This window comes from Balearica regulorum, chromosome 13 (assembly GCF_011004875.1).
Source record: "Balearica regulorum gibbericeps isolate bBalReg1 chromosome 13, bBalReg1.pri, whole genome shotgun sequence".
Taxonomy (NCBI): Eukaryota; Metazoa; Chordata; class Aves; order Gruiformes; family Gruidae; genus Balearica; species Balearica regulorum.
The window spans coordinates 13,737,749-13,765,434 of NC_046196.1; the positions used below are offsets into that span (position 1 = coordinate 13,737,749).

The 27,686-nt window shown below is 40.5% G+C and overlaps 1 protein-coding gene across 7 annotated transcripts in view; it reads left to right on the forward strand.

The window, feature by feature from the left end:
• The window catches only part of LOC104631559 (hypothetical protein), a 54,902-nt gene that overhangs the window by 20,577 nt on the left and 6,639 nt on the right, over positions 1–27,686 (forward strand). For 5 of the 7 annotated variants that reach the window (XM_075765556.1, XM_075765560.1, XM_075765561.1 and 2 more), the window contains 2 exons: positions 4,611–4,706; positions 5,554–5,670. In XM_075765556.1, coding sequence (XP_075621671.1) covers positions 4,611–4,706; positions 5,554–5,670 — 213 coding nt within the window. Of the gene's footprint in view, positions 1–4,610; positions 5,495–5,553; positions 5,671–27,686 lie in introns of those variants that run through there. The other 2 variants (XM_075765558.1, XM_075765557.1) reach the window with 2 other exon arrangements.

Sequence of the window (27,686 nt, forward strand, 5' to 3'; positions counted from 1 at the left end):
TCCAACCAGATAGCACCATGGCTTCTGCTTTTCTTTCATATGAACAAACATGTCCGTCTCTGCTGTTTTCTCTTTCTGGGTCTGAAGAACAAAATGAATCACAGTTGGCAGCTGTAATGAAGTACAGACATTAATTTTGTGTTTGGATTTATGCTATGAAAGCAAGAGTCTGCAGATCATAGGTTTATTTTACTTAGGTCACAGCATTTTGGATGTTAACAGGCCCTCTTATGTTGGCTTAAAACAGTTAAGAGAAGAATGTAAGAATCAATATTCTAGAGTATAAGGAAATGACAGATTAGGCATATATATGTCAGCAGATTCTTAAAAGGAATCAGATCTACAGTCTACAAAGTTGGTGTTGATGTGAGTGAAATTTTGCATTTCACAAACTTATGCAGCCCTGGAAGTGCCGTATTATGATGATATACACAATTGGGCACCTTTCATCACACTGCAAAGCATCTCTTGAAAGCAGAACCAAGAGACAGGTGAGATTTTTGTCATTTTTTTTTCAGCTTTGTCATGCAGTAATATAGAAGTGGTTTTGCCTTTGTCTGTGTTGAACTGACTGATTTGTGATGGGGTGTGGGAAATGAGTGTTTCCCTGTCAAGCCAGAGAACTGTCTTCAGTAGGGTTTTGTTTGTAGTTTGTGTCGTTGCCTTCTTGTAGGCAACCATCAGCATCACTCCTCGCAGCGGCTGGCAGACTTGCTCCTGGGCTCCCTGAGCATGTCAGGGCAACAGTGGTTGAGGGAGTATGAGGCCTAAAATCAGACTTGAGGTCATTAAGGAGCAGGAATTATAGCCGAGTGTTTTGAATTACAATTAATTTATTTAATAAACCATATTTTCCTTTAAGAGGTTATAGAAGTTTGTTCCAGTTTGCTACACTGTGAAATGTTCTTTGGTTGGAGAGCGAATCTATCGGGTTTTCTCTTTGGCTATAACTGCTGAAATACCTGCTTCACATCCAGTCTGGATTTTTAGTGACCAAAGCTTTGTCATGACTGCCTAGTTACCTGTGTGAATAAGGCAAATGGCCTTGGCTGAGTAACGAGTGGAACATGGGGTACATCACGAAACCCAACAGCTGGCTGTGACTGTCTCCTCCTTAGTTATTGTTCATAAAAGGGGCATCAAGACTGATGCACCTTTCATTGGTACATTTAGGTCAAAATAGAGGCTGCTGCCTTTGTGGTACCCTCATAGAGATAAACAGGAGATGTGAGTCTCTGGTCTGTACTTCTTGTAAGCCCTAGGTTTAATGACAGAGTCCTTTGAATTAAAAAACTAAAATGTGTTACAGTGGAGCATTACCATAAACAGTGTTGTGTATGGTACAGTGATTACTGCATATGAAAAAGCTGTTAAAGAAGAGTAGCCGAGCAAGTTATTGGCACAGTGGTGCTTATTTTTATGCTGCTCTTCGCCATTGTTTTCAAGCTAGGAGCATTTGGCCTTTATTTCATGTTACTTGTGCATACCATAGTTCAAATGCTTTCATTGTGCTTTGCAACCAAACACCATTTCATTTGATTTTATTAAAGACATGTCTGCAGATGTACTGTCACAAGAAAGAGCACAGTGCCCTCTAGTTACAGTTTACTGAAATAGAAAAATGTGCAAGTTGTGTAAACTTTAGGATCTTGTTACTGTAACATCACAAAATTGTCTCCTTTTCTCTGTGTCAAAATATAATCAGAAGAAAGCTGAGAGATTTTTATTTAAGCAAGGCTCTGTGTTTAGAGACATCTTGACAGTGACTGAACATTGCCATGCAAAAGCATATCTCAGTGCTGTTGCTTTTTTCTTTTACAAGTTAGAGTTTGTAGTAACACAGCTAATAGACAAATCACCTTCTACTAATCAACTTTAGGCCTTGATGTACTTGGAAACAACTTAAAAGTAGCATCTGAAGCATACCTAATTAGGTAACCCAGACTCATTGCAGGCTGAGCACTCCCATTGCCATTCTTCACATTATCAATCTGAATAAATCTCCAGCACATGAGATGTGTGTGGACTCGGCATGTCATGTATGAATCTCAGCAGGAGTTGGATACCTTGCTACTTTGGAAAGCTTTGGGGTTTTTCATAGTTTCACAGCAGTCTTGGGTTTCACTGGTTTCTACTCTTTGCCTTGTAGGGCTAAGCTTTTGTCTTTCACCCATGTGATCACACTCTGTTTAATTATTTGGCTCTTCATTTTTTCCTGTTAATGCAAAATAATTATAAAACAACTACCTGCTAATGTGCCTTACGCACTTGTCGTAAAAACAAATATTGACTTGGAATGCAGTTCCTCTGGGAATACAGTAAAGTACTGTCGCACAAATCTGCGGTCAGTCATAGCAGCTTAATTATGCATTGGTATCTATGTAAAGCAGGTACGATATTTCTAAGAGCACATAGATACTGTATAAATAAAAATCTGATTTTTCTAGAACAGGATTTCAGTAATAATGCTATAAATAACTAAAGGTGAATTATTTTGTTGCTGTAAGCAGGACAACTATAAGAATATAAAATATGCATAGAAATAACTATAGCTTTAATCATATGTGCATGATCCAACTTTGTTTAAAATTTTCAATAAGGATTGTGTGGATGGTTTTATTTTCATGTTAAAATGTTTGTAAGAAGGAATTATTGTTCCTAGATGGAAAAATGATCGGGCATGTGACCTAAGAAGAGATTCAAGAGCATTTTAATTGATCCCCTTTCTTCAGTGAAGTAGGAAGGTGATAAATAATTAGTCTTCCCTGAAGCATAATTAATAAGTTAGGGTTCTGGTGAAATTTCATTTAAACAAATAGTGTTTTGAAGCAGACTTTTGTATGTTGCATATGCTTTCCCTAGTTACCTCAAGCTCTGACCATCTTACATCACATCAGTTTATCACCAATTAAAGCAATTTATGTTTTTAAAGGTCAGAAATAATGCCTCACAACATTTCTCTAAGTAAGGGATGAAGCATCTGGTCCTATGAGTGATTCTTAGGATGGTCAGTGTGAAATGGAAGGATGAGAAGGATGCTTAGTAATTCTTCAACTGGGATTTTTTTTAACTTTTATTTTTCCAGAGCTAGTACTGACCTGAGTTCTGCAGAAAATACTCTAGTAACCTTTTATTTATCAATGGGGAACCTTTCTATGGTCAAAACAGCCATCCCCTTTTGGTTTTATTCTAAAAAATGTGAAGTACAGTGACTGAGCCATGTATCACCTGCTGCACAGTCAGATCTGTCAGAATGCATGCGTTTCACAGTGGATGTGATCACCTGAACCATTGACTGAAATCTGAAGTGTTATTTTGGGGTCTGTAATATTTTTTGAGCCCTGGTTTTGATATGTCTGTTTCTCCTTTTGGAGCCAGGTAAAAGGTCAGATGATTAAGTAACACATACAGTATATAGAAAAAATAATTGCCTTTTTTGTTCCATTGCCATTCATAGAAAGAGAAGAAGTCTTTATCAGTAGTGTCTTCCGCTTTCTGGTAAACTAGCGGAGCAATCATTGTAGTCTATAAGACCACTGCTTGCTTTTCCATGTCCATGTCCCTGAAATTTATCATGAAGTAGAGAGCATGTTCCTTTTCCATTCCCTGTGAATAAGGCCCTTCTTGTTTCTTTGCTGAGGATTTTCTACTAGTTGTCAACATAGCATAAATTCAACAAGGAGACCTGACAGAAATACACACCAGTCCAACTACCATTATTGTGATTTAAACTGATGACTGAAGCATTGTAATGAGCACAGCTCTGCTGAATAGTTCTGCTGCTGTAATGATCTCACCAGACTAGCAAAAAAGAATCTGAGCTGATAAAATGAATGGAAACAAAAATGGTATCTTATCCTCGTAGCTGTATTTTGATTACTTTGTGGAAATATTGGGGGAGGTGATTATTCATGACTTAAGGTGAGGGAAATCTAGAACACAGTTAAGATACCACATGCAGCATGGGAGCCCACATGGTCACTTAGCATCAGTAAATCCTTTGTCAAGGCAATGGACCTGGTCTGCCTGGAATCTATACTGGGTGCTACTGCAACACAGTAATAAACATAGCTACTTTCTCATGCACAATGGAGCCTCTAAGCGTGATGGTAACAGCCACAGTAAATGAAAGAGTCTGGTCCTGCTGTGCAAAAACTTCCTGCATCGCATCTCTTCTTACCAGTGATGTGGAATAAAAATGAATTTGAGAGAATATAGTAAAATGCAGTACATTCTCTACCAGCCAATACGACTTAATCTTGCTTAAACCTTGTTCCTTGAGAACAGAGGGCTACAGCTGTGGTACCAAGAGCCAACTTTCATGTCTTCCATAGCACTGAAGCCATCCTCTGATATATGACCAGGAATATTCTTTTGCAGCATTTCATACAACAACAGAATGCAAAATAAAAGTGAGATTTTTCTTAACAGCTGTTCAAAGCCAAAGGTGTTTTTTCTAGAGAAGTTTTTCATTCTATGTACAAGTAAGAAATACCATGATCATGAGTTTCTTGATACTCACCTTTCTTTAGCATTGAAAAACTACACAAATTAGTCTTGATAGTTTCAAAGATGAGACTTAATCCTAATTTTGCTTTTCTTTTCTTTAGAGGTTAAACATGCTGTGAAGATTCCTGTGTTGATTGGGTCTGGAGTGACTCTGGAGAATGTGAGGAGTTACTTGGATGCAAACGCTCTAATAATTGGTTCGTATTTCAAGAAAGAAGGTTATTGGGCAAATGGTGTCGATCCTGACAGAGTAAAGAAATTTATGGAACACATAAGTAAACTGAGAGGATGATTTTGTCAGCAAACTATTTTTTTGTGTGTGTATAAGTGCAGTTTGATACATCGTACAGAATTAAAGCACAAATGTGTGCTTGAATGGCTAATAACATTAAATGAAAACACCCATCATCTCCGTAACTAGCTGGGAAACATGGTGACACTTTACAATAAACTGGTGCTCTGATGTTTGGTTTCTAGGCAGCACATTTCTGTGGCACTGAAAGCCATCGCCAATGCAAAACCAACTCTCTGAAGGCTTGTGTAACATATTCTCTCCTATAAGTAAAATGCTTATGGAGTTTAAGAATTTGTAGTAAATATTCATCAGAGGTGAGCTGTGTTTTGTTTTGCCTGTGAGTACAATAGAATGCCCTAAGTTTACAGCTAAAAGTATTGTAAATTGGACAAGTTAATTAGCCTTCCAGTTTCCCATCTGTAAAATGATGATAATAGTACCTACATCACATGGGGGTTGTAAGACATAATAAATGAATGAATGTACAGCACTTTCATCTCCTCAAATGAAGGGCTCTATTAAAGTTCAAGATGATTATTTTTTCATTAGAATTGTGCATTTATTACAAAAATGTAGTAATTGTATACCATACAAAAATTTAAGATAATTGGGAAATTGATTTACTTACAATACTTACTAGAGAATAAATGTAAATATTTAATTACATTCTAAGTAGAGTTGGAATTTAGTCAAAATGGTTTTTTTGCAAAAATTGGAAATTTTAATAAAGGTTTGTTGTTGTTTTTCAGCAAACTCCTACAGCTTTGTACCTCTCCAGACTAGTATTAGTGATGTTAAAAACTGCCAGGTTCCTTCCAATACACAAGGTGTAATTATGATGGGAACCTTTCTACCAAAGCTGACAGGTAAACACAGATTTTAATTTTCCTGTAGAACGTAGAGGAAAAATATGACAGTCCTACTGTGTATGTTGTAAGAGATTCCCCTTGAATTTGATCTTTTAGCTCTAGGGAAGTTTAAAGTAACCTAAGGAATACCTGTTATGTCATGGCTGTATAAAATGTGGGCATATGTTTTCATTTCTTGGGACTGGGAGCTGAATTTGTCTTCTGGGATCTCTCTTTCCTTGACATCTATGCATCAGGCTTCTGCTGATGCTAATGAAAGTTATATTGTAGATATCAAAGCAAGTATACAAACACATTCTTTGGTCAGCTGGCAGAGTGCCCCTGCTTCTCTGAACAAAAGATACATCCTCCTTCCAAAGGCAAAAAGATTTTCAAGAAATTTAGTTTCATTAACATAATGGTGATTCCAGACCATCACACATGAGAATTAAGTCTTCTCGTGTTTCTTCTTTCTGGACTAGTCTGTCTCCCACATGACTCCCATCAAAAGCAGTGAAATATCTTTGGAGTGCTGACCTCCTGGAAAAGAGATTCCTTAGACCCTGTGACAACCTTGACATTCCTGTGCTTTTCTCCCTTTTCCTCCTAAATACACTGACAAAGTTTCAATGCACAGAAATCCCTCCAGGTGCCTACTTAGTGCACCAGCACTACTTTTTCCAAAGTCCACATTTACACAGGCATTTTAATCTGCCACGTGTTTGGACTTCATCAAAACCAACAGTTCTGTCCCAACCACTTGTCCCCACAGTTTCTCTCATGCCAGCAGGAGCATTCATGTGGTTTCACAGGTATCAGGAAACTGATTCTAGCTGAGAGCTAACCCAGTCTTGTACTGGCCACAGTCTGAAGGGGAAATGCAGATCATCTTCCTCACTCCTTGCATCTGCAGCTCTAACTCCAAGCTGCTCATATAGGCAGTGCAGAATTATTTGAGGATCATGAAGATGCTTTCTAAATGTGTCTTCCACACACTCATTCACCCACAGCATATTTACCAGGTAAAGCATTGATCTGGTTGTCTTTAAGTTCTTAGCCTGAGCAATGAGTGCTGTCTTATGTCCTCTTTATTGTGAAAAACACCACATTAAATAAAAAGAATGAATTTAGATATCAGTAATACCAGTGTGCTTAAATCAGTACATATTTTCACCTTTGTGTATTTAGGACTGTTTTCAGGCCTTTCACAAGTTGCATCATTGCATCATTGTGCAGAAGATTTAATGATGGTTGTCCCAAAAGATATTTTACAATACAATTGTTTCCAACTTTGAAAGTTATTTTCAGTAAAGCTGTAAGCTAGAAAGGCTGACACGTAAGTGATGAGCACTAGCCAGTGCTCTAGTGCCATAACAAGAGTAAACATCAAGTAGTCAGCTGAAAACTACAACTGATACACTGATAAGGATTGTTCAGTGATGATAATTATTTTTAAAGAAACTGATTACAGTTACCAAAAGTCACATTGATCACTGAGTGTGAAAATGTAATGTGTTACCAACATGTTTCTTGACTTGGTTTCTACTCATTCACATCCTGAAAACTCAGAAGTGGCTGAACTGGGATAGGCTTTCATTGAATATAAGGGGTGGTAAGTGATGCTGTATGCAAGGCCAAAATGAAATAATGTCAGACACAGTAGTCTTTGTAAGACAAAAACCCTAATGAGTTGGGGTAATACTTGTAACATGCAATGAATACTGTAGACAGCACTTTCACTGCCAGGATTTCATTTAACACACCACTGTGTAACGCTTATGGAAGGAAGAGGCCAATACAGAGGGGTCTGTATTGTTACATACGAATGGTTAAGTGCAGAATTCAGAGAACAGAAGTAAAGGAAAGCTGATTTTAAAGCCTGGAAATGTGACTGATTGCCAACTCTATCATTCTTTGTGCTGAAAGTGTTTGTCTAGCAGCATTAAGCATCTGCTTGCCTGTTTCACACAGATGCTGTAAGTAGAATTTGACCTTTTGTTCAGAAAGTGTTTGAATATTTAATGTAAAAATATTAAGTTATCAGAAAGGCTGTCTCTTTTGGGAAGAGTGTTCAATTTTTATACAGCCCAAGTTGTTAAAGTACTTTGGAGCATGAACAACTTCAGAGCAGAACAAAGCAGGCAGTGCTAATGTGTAGAAACTCCAGAAGTAAATAACAGCTGTTCAAGAAGACTTCTATTAAATATGTATTAATTAATTTGAAGTGCATCACTTAAATATGTGAAGAGATTATCTTGTGTTAATTTACATTAAAACACACAGCACTTGTTAGCCTCATTACAGTATCCTAAGTATATCCTAAGCGATCACCTCATCCTACATTGAGCATTTTGTTGGGTGTTGATTGCTTTCGATTTGCCCTTTTAAAATGTCAGATAGTGGCCTGCCTTTCCTGCTGGATCTCTTCTTTCTCTCAGGTTTTGCTCTTGTATAGTTCCTGTACTTACTGGTGTCCGTTCTGTGCTGAACAGAAAAAACTTAACAATGGATTGTGAAAATACAAAAGTAATTGCCCACCCAAACTTCACATGTGGTTCTCACTGTTAATTTATGAACCAGCAGAGAGAATGTAAGTGTCAGGTTGTGCAGGAAAATGACTTTACGTGAGGATTCAGTATCACCTTTAATACAGGAAAGATACCTAGTACAATGGGGATCTCTTTAGTGAAATTATAGATAAATAAAAATCACTGGTAATAATAGACTTTGTGGTCTAAATCAATGTATAAATCTTAATAATCCCTTATTCCATTCATAAAACTTAAGTATTTTTATCTGGACCTGATAAGACAAATGTTTTTTCTATATATTTTGGTGCTGAAAATATGTCAGCTTGTAAGATTTATGGATAACTTTCAGAGATTTTTCTTCCCTGTGTCATTTAGGCAGCTGATCCAGCCACTAGGCTGTTCTTTTATCACATTATTTTGACTCTGCAGACTCCCTGATTACAAATTGGAGTCTGGTTTTTGTTTCCTGCACCTATTCCACCAAACTCCTTACTGGGGGAGAACTGAAGAATATAAAGGATTTGCAGCAGGTCCTGGCAGAGTGGGAAGAGGGAAGGAAACCAAAATATTTGGCTTTAGCAAAATCTCGAAGTCCATGATTCTCTTGAGAGAAGTGAATGCGGATGTTTGCTGTAGTTTCTGGTTGTTTGCAGACTCTTCAGTTAAGACTTCGAGAGCTCACACAACCTAGGTGATGTTTCCAAGATCATCTCCGGTATGTGTGCTAAGGGAGACGTTTTTTCCTAAATGAAAGCTGAAGTTTTGCTGGATAATTATGGCAATAAGGGGTGATACCTGTCGCAAAATCCAGGCTTGGAATTCACAGGTTCTTGGTTTAAGAGCAGATTTAGATCTATGTATCTTCAAAAAGAAACCATTGAAGGTTTGTATTACAAAATACTCTCTTACTTCTGCACCTTGGCCCTAACATCCAGTCAGTGTTTGCTGTCTGTGCCTTTTCTCTTGCAGCACTTATCTATGCAGCCTAAATGATACGTTGTTCAGAAAGAGCGGAGAATTGGGCTGAGATACTTTTTGTGGGCTCACGTGCCATGGTGTGTAGTAGAATTGACCCTCCCCTCCACTCTACGGTCCCTGCTGCAGAAATACCATTAGAACTTAAAATCCTTCAGAGGGAGACAGAGCTGGATTCCTGTGTTAGAGGAGTCAGGGAAAACTACCCAGTTAGCTTCTTGCTTTTGTGAGAACCAGTGCTTGTACTGGGGCTTGCAAGAAATTGTTCATGTTCAGGCATTATGGAACTTCTTTCCATTTTTTTTTCCTTCCTCTTAACTGTTGTTTGACTCTTAGTGACAAGGATTATTTGATCCTTTGAACACTTGTTTTAGGGATAAAAAGCCTATTTCCCTTAGGATGTCTGTTAAAAACCTGTGTTAGGGCTAATACCTTTCACTTTATTGTTCTCATATGGTGACTGGTTAGGAATCTTCTATTGAAAAGTCCATACTTGGTCAATATTAAGTTGAAAATGTTGCTTTTTCACACCAATCTTTAAACACACAGGTAATTTTAGGGAGAAAAAAGTCCTTCTGCACTGCAAATAGGAAAGCCTTTCACATGAGGCAAAAGGGTTGCAATTCACAACATAGCCTGTTTCTTTGCTTACAGTTTGAAGCTTTAAAAGTAGTAAAGGCAAGGAGAGCCGAAGATGTTTCTTGTTAAACACTTAAGGATAGGAAAAGATGTGTGAGGGTAATTATCTTGATTAAAAATCTGTTGATTTTATTAATAGGTAGGCTTTTTCAAGATGTCAAAAAGAGATTTTGCTGATTTGAGCTGAAACTACTACTCTGTTTAACTTCCCTCTTTCCTGTCACTGTCAGACTTTCATTGTTTCACAAAGTAAATTCAGTGTCAGACAGCAAACATTAGTGTTTCATAATTTCTTTTTCCAGACGACATCACTCTTCTTGAAATGAGTGGGTCAGAGATGCTGTTTGGTTGCATGGATTGCTGGGTTATTGGGTGTTTTGTATGTTAAAATGCAACTCCTGTCCTACCTGTGCACAGGGAGATAGAATATCCAGTGAAGGGGGTGGGAGCTGATGAATTGCTGGGTATTTAGGACCTTTTTATTACTTAGTGAAAAACATGCATAAAAGTATAAGTTAAATGTACATTTAAATATCTAAATTTGTCAAGTCTGATATGAAATTAAGTGTTCAAGATAGTAGTTAAACTCAGAATTGTTTGACTTTGTGCTGCAGTCACTGTATTAGCTGTGCCATGTCGTACTGCTATCAGAACGAGGTCACAAAACAGAGGGTATTGAAATCATGTTTCATACAAATGTAGGAGGAATCCTAAATTCAACAGTAAACAAGGATGAAAAGGAAGGCAGCACAGTCAGGGCAAGAAAAGATGCTCAAGTTTCCTGCAGTTCCTGCCTCATTGTTTATTCCAGCTTCCTGCTTTTTCAGTTTGCCTCTCAAGCCTTTCTTGTGCATATACATAGATTATAGTATGCAGAAGACTAAGAATAAGCTGAAGGCAGAAACTGACTTAATGAAGACATTCTTGTTATAGAGAAAAGATTTTGTTGTCCACAGATGTGCAAAGAAAAATAGAAAAGCAGCTGCCCTTAGAAATAGAGTAAAAGTAGAGATGAGCATTACGTCATGATGCTCTAGTCAAAATCTGATGTGTTCAAAGTCTTTGAGAGGATCTGCACTGTTGTAAAGGGACATAACCAAGAGGACAAACAATGAGCTTCTGCTGGAAAAATACTGCAAGTCTCATGTCTTAGATACTGTCCTGAATAGAGTTGACTTTTTATCAACTTTCAGCTGGGGAATAAGGATAAAAGGAAATAGCTTTCAACCATTCTGTTATGGATGACAATATTAATGACCAGTTTTGTGTCAAAACCTTCTGTTTGCTTAAGGCCAAACTATAGAGGTGTAGTTGTGCGTTGTCATCTTCCAGAGGAAGATTCTGAAGAGCAAAGGTCCTCATCTCATTAGTTTCCATCTCCTCTGCAGGTAGTTAGTCTTTTCTGAAAAGAAAAGGGGCAGAGGCAGTATGAAGGTGATGGAAGAAATTCATGTGGCAAGTGGGTGGGTAGGTGAGATAAAGTGGAGCTGAGATACAGCAATCAAGTGAATGCTTCCTGGGTCACTTGGCCAGCAGAATTAAGAAATTAGGGATGTAGTTGGTCAGTAATGAGTTATTAAATTTGCAGAGTATCTGCACTATACCCATGAGATGGTGAGCACTGGAGTTTGGGTAAACTGGAATGGCTTATTTTACTCCTTGCACTATCTGTTTAAAGTATGAACTGAAGCATTCATGAGAGTAAATGCAGTTGGTGGTATTTGGGCTGTGGAAATTAGAGTTTGTAATATTTTTCTAATGGTAATTTGAGAGCTTAAAGAATTATAGAACTAATATTTCAATTGGGCACTGAAAACCTTCAAGTTTCAGGAAAGAATTTTTTTAACACAGCCTTGATCAAATAGCCAAAAACATTATAGGATTCCTCTGAAGCACTAGCCATGGCTGCAGCAACATACCTAGTGAAATAGATCAGTGGTCCAATCTGCTTTGACAACTCCTATGTAACTAAAAATAGGAGAAATAGAAGAGAAAATTTGTAGGGCTGGTAGTGGCTTGTATTTTTCAATAATTTATCAAGATTGGAGAGCACAGATTTCCTTTGGGAAATATTAGTTCTTAGGTTTACAAAGTGCCTCAGTTGTAAATACCCATAAAAATGACAATTTGGTAGGTCGTATTTATTCTTAAGCAGGTCAAAGGACATTAGCGTATTCCTACTATATAAATCTGTCAAGTACAGAATTTCTTTATGCTCCCAAATCACAAAAGCGCCTCTTACAGTCAAGGAGAAAATGTCGCATTAGTGCCAATCAAGGACAACAAGCAAGCATATCGATCTCTACCCAATAACTTTTGCCCTGCTTGCTAAGTTTTTATCACTGAAACTGGACACATCAAGGGATTGGATTTAATATATACATATAGTGCTGATTTATTACAGGAGCAGAAATACAGTCTGGCCTTACTTCTAGCTCAGTATTTTAACACTTATTCCTTGCATGAAAGCTTGCAATGACTTTTTCTGCAGACAAAGTGTATAACTTTCAGATATCTCTGGGTGTACACAAATCTTCAGCTCACATAAGTGCATTGACTGTTATATGTGTACATGCATCTTGCATTTGGTGGTCTTAGTCTTCAGTCTTGATGTTGAGAGTTTATGTATGTGGAAGTCGGTAGCAGGGTTGCTGTTGGTTTCAGAGAGGCGTAACTAAAGATAAGCTTGAGGAGACTGGAGGGCATATAGGCACAAAAGCTCTGGATGCTGCCTGCTGACCCTGGTCTGAAGATGCATTGGCTTTCATCTCATCTGTGGAGCTGTGTATGTAAAGACTTCTACATAAAAGCTGTTTACCAGTGACACATACAGGAATGCAGCAGAGGGCTAGCATTGTCTTTCTGGGTGTTTCTGTGTTCTCTCTCTTGTTGGTAAAACTTTATATTTTTTGGTAATGTTTTTGTTGATCATTGCAGAAGATCTGGCCTGCTCCACAACTGCAACATCTTTGAACTCTCTGTAGACAGTATGGTAGAGAGGTATGATCAATTAATTACTTCTTGGAAGGCAAGTGCATCTTCAAAACTGAAGGGAAAAATCTGCATTACAGAATTACAGAACAGTGGAGGTTGGAATGAACATCATCTAGTCCAACCCCCCAGCTCAAATCAGGGTGTCCTGGTTTTGGCCGTGATAGTTAATTTTTTTCCTAGTAGCAGATATAGTGCTATGTTCTGGATTTAGGATGAGAATAACGTTGATAACACACTGATGTTTCGGTTGTTGCTGGGCAATGTTTACACCAAGTCAAGGACTTTTCAGCTTCTCGTACTGCCCCGCCAGCGAGGAGGCTGGAGGTGCACAAGAAGCTGCCAGGCCAGGCCAGCTGACCCGATGATGTAATGCTCAGTATGTAACTTGGGGGAAGCTGACCGGGGGCTGGACTGCAGCTCAGGAGCTAGCAGGGCACTGGTGGTCTGCAGGTGGTGAGCAGTTGTGCTGTGCATCACTTGTTTTGTATATTCTTTCTATAATAATAATATTATTATTCTTTTCTGTCCTATTAAACTGTCTATCTCAGCCCATGAGTTTTACCTTTTTTCTTTTTTTTTTCCAATTCTCTCCCCCATCCCTCTGGGGCAGGTGAGTGAGAGAACGGCTGTGTGGTTGTGTTAGCTGCCTGATGGGTTAAGCCACAGCACAGGGTCAGCTAGAACAGGTTGCTCAGGATCTTGTCCAGACAGGTTTTAAATATCTGCAAGGATGGAGTTTCCACAACCTCTTTGGGTAACTTGTTCTGGTATTTCAGTGTTCAAGGATAAGCTACTGAGTTAAAAACACAGGCCATGTACATCAGCAGGAGCAGGTATCTGTTAATTTTGTTGTGATAAATCTATGAAATGAGTATCCTAGAGAGCAGCCAGCTCTCTGTTACTGTCTAATTATAAGTCCTGCTGGCTTTTTTTACCTATCTGGGCAAAAGAGTTTTGATTGCTCTTTGGCTTCTTAAGAGCTGGGCAACCGTTCCATAGAATAAATGGATGCAAAAGTAGCTGATAGATTTGCTGTTCATGTTCATAATGATGTGGAGAGAGCTGGAAAGGCCATATCCCACTCTGCATTATCTCCTGATGGAGCGGGCAGAGGGACATACGTTGAATTTCTCCAGATGTGTCCTTCCCCAGCCAGACATTTTGTCGAGAGGTTATATACAAGGATTCTATATGTCTGTTAAGATTTCCAGATGTCTAGTAATCCCAGCCTTTTCTCGGCACATGAACAAATCCTTTCTACTGTGCATGTGTAGCAAATCTGATGCTGGAAATGCCCACTGCACATGTTGTGCACACTCGCGGTAAATCTGATGTGGCTGGGGCTCTTGTGCATGTGCCCTCCTGTGGATTTTCACGAGCAAAACAAATTGGATGTGTCCCAAACATTTTGGATTTACGGTGCATTTTCAGACCATCTGTGCAACACGTGTACCACAGGTCTGAAGATACTTTAAAGGTTGGACACGATGCATACACTACACAGCTCCTGGTGATGTATTTCAGTATCGGAGGAGTTCAGAACAGGATCATGGCACACTCAGAAGTCATGCTTTTCACTAGGAACCTCTAGGAATAATTCTGCCATAGAAGGAAGCTGATTTTTGGTTCTTCAGTCTTCTGACTTGTCACAGATAATTGTTCAGTAAATCACCTTATCCTGCCTTCAGTGTGATTTCCTATTGTGTAGATTTCAAAAGGATCTGGGAAGGCAGCAGGTCTTGATTTTGGGGGTGTCTGTTTCTGTTTCTTGACTGGAACATATTTTCTTCACCAATGTGAATTCAAGCCAGAAGAGGAGAGAAAAAGAGTGAACAACTTGGAGTTGAGAGGAAAATACGACCCAGAGTATACATTATCTATTTCCAGATATGTTATCTAGTGCCGGATGGAAATGTTGAGCTTTGCCAGCTGCCTTCAAATCGTATCTCAGAATCAGGCCCAGAATGAGCAAGTTACAACTACTTCCATGCAATTCTCACCTTTCCAGGTAAATACAGAAAGCTGTAGTTGCCAGAGCAGTGATGAATCATGACTTCCTTCCATCCAAAGAGCCTTGGGCTTTTCCCCCTCCAAACATTTAACTTGCAGGGCTGACAGAAAAGCTGTAGATTTTTTCCAAATATCCATTTGCCTTTCCATTTATCTACTTTGATCTAAAATGTAGAACCTGATGGATGCCCTAGGTAAATCAAACATTTTCAGTCTGCCAAAACGGTTTTGCAAATGCTTATTTCATGCCATTACCATTTTTCTGTTTCTAGCGGTAAATCAAAAAGTATCACCCATTCATCCACTTTAAAAGTAATGCCTTTCCTTTGCATAATTACACATACCCAGTGGAGATCTGTATGCACAGTAAATCTGTTCCTTTAAAAGGTTTTGCCTTAAGTACCACAGTGACATAAATTGGTGTAGCGCAAATTTATTTATTTAAAAGGTTTATTCTCTTAACTGATCGGATAACTGTTATACTGCCATTGTTTGATTTGGGCGGGCTTTTATTACTGTATCAGATTTAATTCTGCAGCAGATGTTTATGTAGAAAGGTCTCACTCTTTACAGGACTTGTAGCAATAGATATGTATGTGTAATTTATTCTCATTACAGGTTTATTCTTAACTGGTGTTCAGGGGGTCTTCACTGTATCTCTAGTAGATCCTTGAGAATTAAATAGTTTAATGAACGTAATGAGCAAACTTGAAAGAAGTACATGTAGATAAGTGTATGTATTTGGACATTACCTCTCCAAATTTGCAAATAACAAGTACGGTATTAAAAGTGAGTGAGAAGTTGCCAAAAATACCTATCTTCCAGTAATAAGTGCCCCAGACAGTATTTTGGCAAAGTAAAGATTAAAAAATGGATCTCTTCATTATTCTCATGTAAACTTGCTCATCTTTATAAGTCATGCCTGTAGCTCTTAGGAGTGTCAAACCTAAAGCAGAGAAGCCCAGCTGGTGGAAGCCTGGGAGTGAAATGATGAAATTTTTTAGCAGATCCAAGCTTATTTTTAGGCTTTATAGAATTATCTTTCATTTCCCTGTGAGTGAAATTGTAGGAAGTATCTTAAAAAGAAAAACAAACAAACAAAAAAAAACCCAAACACCTTTATCAGAACAGCAAAAAATAGCAAAACACTGGAACCTAACTACAGTTTAGCATGCAAACCCATTCCAATTGCATTTGAAATTGTGACTATAGTATAATCCTGAAAATATTTACCTACACATTCACTTTAATGCATGTGAGAATTCGAGACATGCATGGAATCTGAGGATACACCAGGTTGGAGGTTAGGTTATGACATGAGCGATGTCATGGAGAACTGAAGAAGATTTCTAGTGTGAATGTATTTTCTGTGGATATATTTTCCGTAGTAGTGGATGTGAAAGTGAAACTCAAGATGGCTGTATTTTGTTAGGTTATGCAATAAAAATGTGCAAAACATTTTGGGGAGAGGGTGGTTCACAGTAAAGTTTAGTGTCTTGAATGTCATTTGGTTAATGAAGACAACTTCATTAACACAATCCAAATATTCAACCCTATAATTTCACACTTTATATTTCACAATGTTATCTTCTTTTGTTGGCATTGCAGAACTGTCAACACTCTTTCCTACAGTTGCAAAGGAAAAACTGCTTTAGTATCCAAGGCAAACCTGGGAAAATGCCACGGGCCTGGGAGGAAAAGATGCATATGATCATTACAGATCTAGCAAGGGCTGTATGTTGGAGGGAGGAAGTTGATTACATGCAGCTCCATGTCCATTAAGGTCACTCTTGTGATTTGAGGTCAATTCTAGCCATTGCATTTCAGACCGATACTTACCTGTGACAGTAAATAGCAGTCTTTCTTTAGTATTTAGGTTGATGTGTAAAGATACACAGTATAGTCCAACTGTTTCAGCCAACCTGAGTAACACTGACAGAGATGTATGCCCTGAGTGGGAAGAAAAAGTACTCTTAGCTGGTTTGTAATAGTTCTTGACAATTTTAAGGGCAGGATTGCGTGATGTAGTCGCCTGTGATAGCGACTGGATTAGTAAGTGACAAAGATTCCTTGCCTCTTTGAATCCCATGTCCTAGAATGTGCTCATGGGAGCTGCTAACTGGGAGTGCTGGAGACTGCAGCCTCCTCCACTGAAACAGCCTCCCCTCTGTTCTGCAGTTGGGAACCAGTGGAGCCACCTTAAAGGGTGAGAGAGTACCTCAGCTCCCAAACTGGCTCAATCTTTGTCTTCCCATGCTGTTTGCATCGATGCTAATCAATGTTAATTATGGTAGTGGGCCTTGTGATGTACTCATTATAAGAGCCATCCTATTTTTCTCTGCTTGTACAGTCTGTAACACAATAGAGCCCTGATTGGGGTTCCCTAGATGCTATAAATAGTAATACAAATTATTATAATAATGAATATGTGGTTCATGGTGTAAGGCTACCAAACTCAGTTCATACAGCCTGCTGAAGCATCACTTGATAATTCTGTTTGCTGTTACTACTAACTATGGCATACTGGATGTGTCTTGACAGTTGGGGCTTCAGCCCAGTAAACCATTTAAGCTTTTGTTAGTGTTTAAATAGGTGCTTGTTTTTAAATTTGCATTTGAGTCTGTGGCTGTTAGTGTAAATATATGCTTAAAGTTAAGGGTGTGCCTAAACTCTTCTGATTCAGCATCCTTATTGTGCTGGGTTCGTTATTCCACCACCACACTGTGACTATACCGGGAGTTGGTGGGCACTGAAGGACAGTGTGCCAGGATATATGTTTCTTTCCTAGGCTGAAGGTTATAGGTGCAGGAGTGGGAAGATGCATCTTCCCAAGAGCTGAGCAGCTGGTTGGGTGCAGGTTGTAGCAAGGGTTCCACCTCCTGCAGGGGCTGGAAGTGGGTGGAAGCCCAGAGCTGGGAGCTGATGCTTTCCTTCCCGCAGAGGCTGCAATCCCCTTCCCAGTGTTACTCCATGCTGGGCACCCTTGCACAAAGAGCTGATGCCTGACAGGTGCAGTCTCCTGTGATGAATTTGGTTCAGTTCTACTGTTATCCTCACTGGGAATTTCAGCACCATTGTTTATATGCATTAATCGGTATAAATCATTACCATTCAGCCCCTGCCTCTGCATCCCCAGGCCTTACCATTGTGAGTTCCAGTGACTTAAATAGTCTCGTAATTTTTTTCAAACAAAGTTTTCCAGTGTCCCTTATTGCTTGTTACCAATGTGTGTGTTATGGATATTGGTTCTAGTCCCATTTTGTCAATTCCCACCAGACTGCATGCCTGGATTGTTATCTACATGCAGTTTAGGGGTGTGATTATCTGCCTGACTCTAGTTAGTTCTGTTGTGTACCACACTGTTTACTGAGCCTGTGTAACAAAAATGGTTTTAAGTGATTAACCTGTTATGTTACCTCTTGAGTGTGTATGTTGTTTTAAAAGGAATTTGAGTCAGTGTTGAGTTGCTTCTATGTTTGTAATTAATTTAAAATATTTAGTATAGCAGCTAGATTTTTCCTTGTTAACTGTGCTTTACTGAAATTTCATGATCTACAGCACACTCTAGTGATATCTGCAAATCATGAAGTTAGACCCAGTCAATTTTACTTCCTTTGTGGTGAAGCTAAAACTTTGGACTCTGCTAAGCAAAGTCTAGGGAAAGTAAATGCCTTCGTATCCAAGATGGGATTGGGCTGGATCCCTTATAAAACAAAAAACAGCCTTAGAAATTGAGACTGCAGGATATTCTTCTGTGGAAAGAACATCCATATAATGAATTCATGTGGTTTGCATTTTACAACAGACCATGGGGAAAAGCAGCCCAGAGTTGTGTGAGGAGAGAAGAGAATATTTGTTGGGTTCCCATTTAGACTGGAGGGGCAACCAGATGTAAATAAGGCATTATGGAGAAAACCTGCAGGTAGTCTTCATAGGTCAGAAGCCCGAATGATACTTTACTGTCTTATGGCCAGAACATTAAAATTTATGCTAGATATTCAATTCCTTCTTTTGCAGATGGTTGGGTCACTTGGTTTTTCAGGTGATGGTACCTATATTTAGTTTTCAGTGGCCAACAGGCCCCATATGAACCTGCAGAGGGATGTGCTTCTACCGAACTTTTTAGGCTACCTTGTACTCACCTTTTTCAGGATTTCAATCATTTGATTTCTTTAATTGTCTGCACAGAATAGCAAGAGTTCCGAATTGGATGCTGTTGACCCCCTGATGGGGTGAGAGGAGAAAGCAGGTTTGAGGACTCTGAGAAAGAAGTGTAATTAAATGGTCAAGAGGGAAGGCAAATATTTCAGAGGTGAAATCAAGTTGGTGATGTGTGGATAACACTGAATTCCACTGAATGGAAGTGAAAACAATATGAGCATCAGAGAAGAGTGTAGGCCTTGTAAGTTATGGCAGTTGAAGTTAACCCTCGTATGAGTTCTTAAAGAGAAACAGAGAATTCATCAGAGAAATGTGAGTTAAGTGTCCCAACCTCCCAGCATGTGAAAGCTGCACTGAGTATCCACTGCGGATGCTGTCGAGCGCTCGGGTGGCTTGTGCAAGCTCAGTATTGTACAGTTGTTGTTTGCTCTGTGTGCTTAAGCTGCAAAGAACTAAGCTATCCCAGAAAGCGCAGGTTTGGCTGGCAGATAAGCAGTGCTGAGGCTGTTGTTATTTTCATGAAGGGCCATGAAACCCAGACAAGTGCAAGGCAGCCTGTACCAGCACCCTTGACTAGCTTGCAGCTCCAGCTTGCCTCACCGGAAAGATCTGATCCTGTATTTCTGTACATGTACAGAGCATTACTTGCCTGTGTAAAGCTAAAGATGGGCTCCTGTCTTCTGGCTGACTCACGCATGAGAAATCTGTAATATTTTGGGGAGAGACAAGTTTCCTCTCAGTCATCTGCATTTCACTCTTGTCAGGTAATCCAAACAATAATGGAAATGAGCATTTTGGTTTATGTAAATAAAACAAAAAGTTTGCAATAATTTATGGTATTTATTTAAATGACATGCAAATTACTTTGTGAAACTTGGGGGGAAAGCAGCACAACTGAAACAGCACAATTGTTTCCAAGAACATTCATTTCAAATCCACATACAATATTTCATTCATGCTTAATTATTTCCCCAATGCTAGTCTAAGCATTACTAGTTTCCTTTGTCTTTTTGCTTTTGCATGCAGTGTGATTAGCAAAACTGCTTGTGCTCTACCAACTCCTGCACATATGGGGTTTAGCCTCATTGTTCAAGGGGTGGAGCAACAAGCAATATGAACACTCATGCTGCCAAATTTGGCACACGTGAGCCCTCCAAAGTATACAGATATCACCCGTTTCATTTAAATCCCTGTCCATATTTTGCATTGCTACCATAATGGCAACTCCATTGTCTGGGTTTATTATTTGAAGCAGCTTTTCTCCCATTGTTTGTGCACTGTAATCCTTGAGGTTTCTGTAGTCATCGTGAGCAGCTTACTTGAAAGAAATCACTTAGCTCTCACAGATCACTCTCTCTGAACCTGCTGGCAAAGGAACAGGCCATGACTAAAGCATGAGACCTGTGATCTTTCTGAAGAAAATCTCTTCAGTAGAGTTTATAATTTGTTGCTTTCATGGGGCTCTGTTCTCAGGGTTGGGACTCAGTGTTATCTTTCGTCCCCCATGGATTTTTCTATGAGGCATGATGGGAATGTAGGCTGAAAAAAAGAGTAATAATACTGGCTGTGGATGTGTACCCTAACAACATTTTACACACATTTCAAATACTGGCAAAGGGAGACATCTACTGTTTGACAGAAATTAAGGACAGTTGTTTATTCTAATTGCAGCAAAATCTTAGCCTTTTATTCTTCCCTGGTATAGAGATTGGCGTGTCCCGCTGTGCGTCTTTTCAACAGACTTTTAAGAACTTAATGCTTGTCTACTTAGGGCAGAATGAAAGATCCCCTGGAACTTAAATAGAGAAGGGGCTGCCCAGTTCTTTCCTTTTCTAGCGTTCAGTCATCTGCTTGGTCAGTGCCCTCTACTGCAGTGGCACTTGTCTCTCGTGATTGTGTATATGCTTGCTGTAGGTAAAACCATTTGGTACTAGCTCTTCTTTATAGATTATGCCAGTTACTGGTTTTGAATGCACATTGTTACTCCTGAGACAATCGTTTATGGCATTGTTAAGGCAGCGGTTCCCAAATGGAGGTCTGCAGAAAGCCAGCAAAGGGTGTCTTTGCAAACTCCAGTTCTTTTTGTTTCCAAAATCCAGATCATGTTATAGGACAACTAAATATGGTATAAACACTGCCCTGCTGCTCTTTTAGCTTAGCAATAGCAATTTAGATCACCCTGTTGTAGCCACATAGGCATTATGTGATCCTAAATTGTGACACCCTTGCCGTTGCAAGTGAAGCAGAGAGGTGGCCCTGGAGGCAGTATTAAAATACAACACACAAAACTGTGTAAATCTGAAAATCCCTTTGTAACACATTTGGGTATTTGCAGTGACTTCTGGAAGCTTTGAATCTGGTCCGTGATTGTAGAGAGTGATTCAAATTCACCTTTCCATCTTCTTGCCTCCAACTTTCCACATGAGAAGAAAATCAGTGATGCAATCTGTACTAGCTGGCCTCTGCCCTTCCACCCTACTACCTAGCTAACTGTGAGCTCCTCTCTTGCCTGGCACATTATCAGAACTCAGACCCAGGAAGGCTGAAGAGTCTTCTGTGTTCCCAGAAGAACAGGAAACTTTGTCTAACAGCTTTGTAAAAATTGGGCTTTCATTCAGCACCAGTGAAGTCAGGACCCTCGATGCTGATGGGACTTAAATCAGCTACTTTGTGCTTCTTCTTTGCGTCTCCAAAGTACTGTGTGTTTGGGGCCAGAATTATACGTAGCTGAACATTTACTATTCTCAGACTCCACAAGCACCAGGTTATGGTACAGATTTCTCACACCACTGAATAGTATCAGCATGGAAATCTATCACTGTGGTTATTCCAGACACCTTCAAATGTTATCCTTCCATTCTTGATACTGGAATGCTTTGTTCCTTACCTGAATCTACCATACACATATTGGATGTGATTTTGAACTTTGTCTACTTTATGTATGCCCTTTAATTACAGGTTGGAAGAAAGCTCAGATGCACTTTTCTTAGATATATTCTGTAACAGAGTAATGAGTGGAGGAAGTAGTTGTAGGAGATTGTCTCTTTTTTAGCGCTGCTCTGGAAACCTTGCAGGTATTTTGTGTAGCTATTTTTTAACCAGGATTTGATTTCATGTCAGTGTTCGTACATGCTATAAAATACAAACATGTAAGCTAATTTCAGGACACTGACTTTTACTTTCAGATTTGCTGTAGCTTTTTCTGAAAAGGTCACAAAATGGCTACACTGCACTAGTAACCACAATTACTGAATTAGGCTGCTGAGGAAGTAGAAAACCAGCATAAATGACTACTGTAATAAGAGTCTAAAAGAGCAGAAGAGAGGTATACCATTTGCAGTTAAGGATATGCCTTAAATATCTTCAACAGCTTGCTTGGATAGTGCTAGCTACCAATGTGAGCTTTATTCCAAAGCACCAGCCTATATTTTTGGATCATCTTTCAAGACTGAGATGATATAAGACAATTAATAGTGTTTTGTGACCTTCTGCACCAGTAGTCCATCTTTTTGGCATTGAAACTGATTTTGTCCAACTTCTCATTTTATCACCTGAGAGCGTGCGGGGAGACCAAAGCAGCACCTTTTACAGCAGCAGTGGAATGATTTAGTTCAGTCACACTGTTCTTCAAATTCAAACTGTTTCTTACAAGCTGATGAGGCAAACCTCTTAGCTTAATGTCACATAAGGTACATTGAAAGGCTGTGAAGAGACAGATGTTCTATATCTTCACTTCATATGCAAAAACCTGTTATATCCTTTATTTGCATTCAATTAGAAGTCAGACCCTGATGAATATCTAATGTAGGAAATGGGGAAAAGATTTGCCATTGAACATATGTTTTGCTTGTAGTGGATCTCTGTAACCTGCTATTGTGTCTTCCTGTAGCAATTCGGTCATTTTTACTATATTATTTACACCTGCATGCACAGAGGTGAAGAGTGTTAATAGATGAAAATTGGAGTTAGGTTCCTGGTTTTAGAACTGTTGCCTTTTCTGATTGCACAGAGCTCTGGAGAAAGCACTGTTCCTTTTAAACAGCCATTCTGCAGTTGCAAAACTTCCCTTACTAAGTGGCTCTGTTTAAGGATTTAAATGCTATAGCATTACTTTTATATTCATTTTCTCTTTTGATAAAGGTTGTGCCTTGTTTGATCTTGTGAGGCTCACCATTTTCTTGGTAATCTGGAGTATAATATCAGGAACTCAGAAGTTCTAAAACTGTATTGTCATCAAGAAGGGAAGGTTCAAATTATAAATGCAATATGAAGCAGCAGTGGCAGACTCTGAGAACAGATGCTGTTATTCCCGTGACCCTGTAAGAGCATCCCATACTGGGTTTTATAGTATCCTGGGAGAGGTGTAGGTTGTGTAGAGCCCTAGATGTTAGACAGGGATAAACAAAGCAGCTTTTCTTCACTGCAGCATAGGGTTTCCCAGACTTCTGGGGAACTGATAAAAGTCTCTTACCTTCCTAAACTTGGATATGATTAGAAACCTGCTTTGTTACATCTCCCATCCCCTTTCATCTCTGTGGACCACTCCCATCGTGTGTTCTGGGGAACACATGATATTTGTTTCTTTTTCCTCTTTTCTTCTTGCCTTGATGTAACACTGTAAATTAAACCATCCTCATCCATATCCAAGTTAACACATTGACACAAAAGGAAAATCTCAAGAGTATTGTTAGGTGCTTTGCAAACTTAGGCAAATGGATCTGTCTTATTTGCACATGCCTCAAGTTTTGAATGTTGTTTTCCCTGCCATTGTGATAGTAAGAAATTTAAAGATTTTAAGGAAAAAAGGAGGAAAAAAAAAGTGCAACTAGATGAAATGATGAAACTAAGTCTGTCGCATTGTCGCATAATCCTTGTGTGTTCTCCAGGAATCTCTGGCACAGAAGAAAATTTAGAGAAACAGCTTTTTTCTGTCCAACAATATTAAGTGCCTTGTCTTAAAAAAATCTGTCATAGTTTCCTGTGAAGGTAATGGGTATTTCAGAAAATTGCGTCAGGTATTTCTGGGCAGTTCCTCCAGATTGAGCCTGCTCCTGATAGGCATTTTCTCAAGACCCCATAAGGAGAAGCCAGAGTGAATCATTCTGTTGGTAGCAACAGCCCATCTCCAGCTGAAATCGTTCCTGGTGCCCCTTGGCCTGTCTCCTAGCATGTCAAAAGCTGTGAAAATATGCAGTAAACCCAGCACGCTGAGGCCGTGCTGAACTGGCTTGTTGTTATTTTGGGTTCTGTGGTATGTTAGGGAAGGACTTGACAGAAATATGCCGAGTGGCTCACCAGACTGGAATGCCATTGCAGTAGTTGATTTCTCATGCTTGCTTTTGATGGATGACTTGAGGATTTTGGGGAGTGAAAGGGAATTTTTTTTTCCCTTGATTTTTTAAAAGTATAGAGTTCCTAGTAATCTCAAGAGGAAAGAGATGTAAAACATCCTGATAAAGGAAATTAAAGAGTGAATCAATACTGATAAAAGGGACAAAGAGAACTTATGATACAGGAATAGCAATAACATTGAGTATTATAGCAATAACATTGAGTATGCCCAGCATACTGCAGTGAATACAGTGAGATTATTGGCAGGATCTGATTTGTAGCAGAACCACCTTGAACTGCTCTCCTGGAACTTAAAAAGCATGTGAACATTTGTCTCAGGTACTATTTATTTAAGAGTGGGTGTTGAAATGTGCATAAATATACACCAGAATTACAGTGACAGATCCAGCCAGAATACACAATCCTGTACAGGAGAATACAGCCAGCAGAGCTGTCCCTTCTTGCGCTTAGGATGACTTTTTCTCAGCCTGCAAGCGTGTAGCTGAACCCCTGCGATGGCAAGGTGTGGGCAGCCACCAGATGGAGCCCGCTGGGTAGCAAATGTGGTCAGGAGAAAATCTATCGTGGGTCTTGCTGCTTCAGCAAGACCAAGAACAGGACTTCTGGTGTGTTACTTAGCCCAAACTCACAGAATGTTTGGTGGAAAGCATGGCGTGCTGATTCATGTGTATTGGTTCACACTCCCCAGGGAGAATACAGGCGAGCCATCAGGTGCTGGCTGATAACTACGCACAGAATCAAATCTTACTCCATCTGACTGCAATAACGAGATTCCCATTGACTTCAACAGAGTCAATTTTCTCTGAGTGTAGTATGATTTACAGCAGCATGTACCCCCTTAAAGGATACACTCTGCACTGTTATCTCACACTTTCATTTTAGTAACTTCTACCATAGAAAAAAATAGGCCTAATGAATACCTGCTGATGTAGCCCTAATAACCTGTGTTTATTTTTAATGGGAGTAGTCAAGTAATGATTCAGTTTGGGATAGAATGAAAAAATTCCTTCCTCTGATGGTTGGCAGACTTCATTGCTTTTAATTTTGCTCCTTGGAAAGCTGCTTACAGCTGGAATGTGGGGTGTTACTTTTTAAAATGTACATGGCATTTTGGTTCTTTGCTCATTTTAGGAATTACATTTGCTTTTTACATCCAAATCATAAAAATCAAGAGCACCAGTAGACCTGTAACATTTTGAGTTGTTACACAGAGTTATTTTATGTGATCATATAAAGCATGAGGAGGTTAAGAAGTCCCCAGTGCAGCCACAGGAAAGGGACAAAAATTGTGAGTTATATTCCTCCTCCTTTTTCTCATCCTGCTTTTTCATCTTCTCAACAAGGAATGAGGGGAGATGGTTTACCTCAAATTAGAAGTGAAATCATAATAAAGGCTTAGTTGGCAAAACCGAACACCTCTGTTAATAATCTGTTCTTGGGAAACGGCCGCATTTTTAACATTAGGCAGTAACTTTTCAAAGATTGTACTGGTGTTAAAAAACTGTGATATTTCAGGAGCCATATGTGACACAGCTGTTTAACACTGCTTCAGTGCATAGCTTGTTTGATTACATATGGTGCTGTATCAGGCTAGCATGCTGCACCTTACTGAGCTGATGACTGAAATAAACCTGGATGAAAAGTATGCAAAAATACTCTCAGATGATATTCTCGGATTAGGGCCGGGGATGTCTCAATAGCATTCTGTGGCAGGCAGTCCCTTTCTTCCTCCTCCTGCAGTAGCTCAGCTGGGACCGGGAGGTGTGTTCTTCCAGAACAAGGTACCTGCAAACGCTGTCACGTTTGTAACATCCTTCACAAAGGCCGCGTCCGCGCACAGGGCAGCAGATGCTCCCTGGGGTGTGCTGTGCTGTTCCACGGTGAGCACCACAAAGCTCCAGGAGAGCGGTTACACCGCGCCGGACCTCGGGCCTGGGCCGGGCGGGGAGCGAATCCCGCGACTCGGGGCGCACCGCCCGCCTCGGGGGGCCTGGGCCGGGTTCGCTCTCGGTGCAGCCGCGGGGGCAGGCGGGAGGAGGAGGCGGCACACCGATTGCCTAACGCCGCTCCGGGCTACGCGCTTTCCCGATGGAGCAAGCGCGGGAGCTGCTGTAGCGGCCGGCTGGAGCGGAAGGAGCCGGGCCCGCTCCCCGAGGCCTGCCGCCGCCCCGCTCCCAGGGGGCCCCGGCCCAAGCCAGGTGAGGGCGGGCGGGCGCGGAGCGGCCGACAATGCCGGACGGGGGCCGCGGGCCCCGGGGCGGGCAGGGCAGGAGGCCGGGTTGCGCGGGAGTCGCCCCGCCGAGCCGCGCTCCTCCCCCGGCGCCGCAGCCGTTTCCAGCCCGGCCTCCGTGAGCCGGGCGCTGCGCGCTGCCGGCAGAGGTAGGCGGCCGGGAGGCGGGAGAAGGCGGGAGGGAAGGGCCGCGGCCGGGCTGGGCAAGGGCTCTGCCCGAGGGGGCCGGGAGCCGCGGCGGCGCTTGCCCCTGGCCCGGCGGGGAGCTCCCACCCCATCCCGGTGTCGGCGGGGCTGGGAAGATTCCAGAAGAGGCCGGCTAGCGGCAGCCGGAGAACGGGCCCGGGGGACCGCGGCCCATAGCCAGGCGGGTGCCGGGGCCGCCCCGGGAGGGTGGGGAGGGGCGCGGGGCCGCCCCTGCATTTGTTGTTCGGATACGGCCTTGAAAACCTTCAGATGGGATCGAGCGCTGCCTTAGCTCCCTTTTCTGCCTGAGTTACATTGCGCTGCTTTAGCTCCCGATTCCTTTTCTCCCCGAGTTATATTGCGGCTGCATCGTCGTCTCAGCAATAGTACACCTGAAATTGGCGTTGTAGGAAAAGAAATTTAAAAATCTGAAGCGTAATTAGATTTCAGCTGTTTGAAAGAGTTTATAATTACATTTTATGCTCAGCCTATTTTAGTCATAAAGATTTTAACAAATTTTAAAGCGTTCAGAACATGATTAATTTTAATGAGCTGAAGTTCACGTTTTTGTAGTGAGTCAGGGAAAGCATCTTTAATTTTCAAGCTTAGTTCAGATTTTGAAGATGCCACCGCAGTGTGCTGCGCCAGGTATCTCTACAGGGGAACAGCTCTGCTCTTTTTGTGTTTTCCAAGTGTCAGCTCTTTTTTCTTAACTGAAAGTCTGATCATTTTGGCTTCAGTGCCGGCTAGCTGATGCAAGTGACCTGTAACTCTTACAAATACTGCTTTCAAAACGGAGAAGCTGGCTAGGAAATGAAAAAAAGTCCACCCTTAATTTATAAATTAAAAGACATCAGGTAGGTCTAAAAACATTTTAAGGGTTGAAGGACATTCAGCCAGTCTTTCGCAGACGCTTAGTAACGGTCCAGTCCAGGTAAGCAGGGTGTCCTAAGTGC